This window comes from Buceros rhinoceros, unplaced genomic scaffold, assembly GCF_000710305.1.
Source record: "Buceros rhinoceros silvestris isolate BGI_N320 unplaced genomic scaffold, ASM71030v1 scaffold28145, whole genome shotgun sequence".
NCBI classification, from domain to species: Eukaryota; Metazoa; Chordata; class Aves; order Bucerotiformes; family Bucerotidae; genus Buceros; species Buceros rhinoceros.
The window spans coordinates 1-1,768 of NW_010413825.1; the positions used below are offsets into that span (position 1 = coordinate 1).

Sequence of the window (1,768 nt, forward strand, 5' to 3'; positions counted from 1 at the left end):
TTCAGCATGAAGTGGGTGGCGTTTTTTGCTGCCTGGCAGCTGACGTCCCGCAGGGTGATGTTCACCAGGTCCTTGATGGGCTGGGAAAAAAAGAACCCAGCACTCACCCACTGGCTGGGGACCCACCCCAGGCACCTGGAGCAGAATGTGACCCACCCTGGGCCATTCTGGCAGGCCTCGGGACCCCCCACCCCTGCCTCACCTGCAGGTGGGATCTGGCGATGACAATCTCCATGGTTTCATCTGTGCACTTCCAGGGCTGGAGCATGAGCAGCAGCACTCTGGGCATCGGGTCGATGGTGGGGGCTGGAGGGGTGGGCGTCACAGGCTCCCTCCCCTCCCCCATTCTGGCAGGCCTCGGGACCCCCCACCCCTGCCTCACCTGCAGGTGGGATCTGGCGATGACAATCTCCATGGTTTCATCTGTGCACTTCCAGGGCTGGAGCATGAGCAGCAGCACTCTGGGCATCGGGTCGATGGTGGGGGCTGGAGGGGTGGGCGTCACAGGCTCCCTCCCCTCCCCCGCCCGCGGGAAAAAAAATGTGCACCGGGGTCCTCACCATGCCCCTGGATCTCCAAGGTGATGTGGGAGCTGGCAGGGATGGCAGAGTAGGAGGCGATGACGCTGTAGTTCTTCTCGAAGGCTTCGGCAACAAGGCCCTGCTCCGTGTCAGGCAGGAGCATCCCAGGGATCAGCCACGGGTAGAGGGATGCGATCCTGTAGTTCCCGGAGGCCTGCGGGGTTGGGGACAGCACAGGGAAGGGGCTGAGCGAGGATGGGGACAGTTGGGGATGCTCAAGGGACGGCTTCTGGGTTCATCTCCATTAGGAGGACTCACAGCAAAGGGCTGCCACCTGCCCATGCCCAATGTCCCCAGGTGCCCTCCTGCCACCCTTCCCATGCCACCGGTATTTCCTGGGCATCTGGCAGCCCTTGGTGGAGTGGTGAGGGGGACACGCATCCCGCTCAGCCCTACCAGGAACTGCACGTCGCACTTGTCGACGGAGATGAACCAGGTGAGGTTGGCACGGCTCTGGAGGATGAAGATCTGGTTGCTCACGGCTCTCTTGGGACATCTCAGGGACAAGTTCACTTCCGTGATGGAGGAGCTGCAAAGCCATGAGATGCCCCACAGCATCAGCATCCCACACTGGCGTGTCCCATACCCACCTTGGGATGGGAAAGCTCTGCTTATGAGACACTGCAACTCCTTCCCAAGCATCCCCAAGCACATCCCGCCAGGCGTTCCAGGGGGAGTTCCACTCCCCCCACACCGCCCCCGGGGTTCCCACTGCTGGCAGCACGTGGTACCTGGGCTCAGGCTGCAAGTGGACGATGTGGGCAGCCCTAGTGCTCTGGGCATCCCCGCGCGAGCACCCCTTCATCCCGTGGAAGAAGACCTCGGTCTCGAGGTGCAGCGTGGCATTGAAGTGCTCTTGGGGGACACAGTTTGGGGGGCTGCTGGCGTCTGTAGAGATGGGGGGGAGACGTCAAAGCCAAACTGGGCTCAATAGATGGGGATATGCTGGGAGCCAAGGGCTCAGTCCCCACAGCATCTCCCCTGGGACCGTGCTTCATCCAGGGTTGATGCCCTTTGGGAGCAGGAAGAGTGCTGCTGCCCACCCCAGCCCCCCAGTCCCAGCCCCACGCACCTTCTCCCAGGTGCAGCCGCACACAGCTGGGGTCCCGCAGCTTGCTGTAGGATGTGATGCCCCCGTAGGCATCCCGAGCCCAGGTCAGCAGCTGCCCCTCGCTGGGGGCCACAGG

At 63.0% G+C, this 1,768-nt stretch overlaps 1 protein-coding gene across 1 annotated transcript; it reads right to left on the bottom strand.

Annotated features, from left to right (window-relative positions):
• Positions 1 to 6: 6 nt before the first annotated feature.
• On the bottom strand, positions 7 to 1,765 carry ENG (endoglin; the record flags this gene model as incomplete). Its single annotated transcript, XM_010136903.1, has 7 exons — positions 7 to 80; positions 203 to 328; positions 407 to 423; positions 561 to 735; positions 978 to 1,110; positions 1,313 to 1,469; positions 1,654 to 1,765. Coding segments are annotated over 7 exons (794 nt in total), but the record flags the coding sequence as incomplete, so codon positions are not given.
• Positions 1,766 to 1,768: the final 3 nt, after the last annotated feature.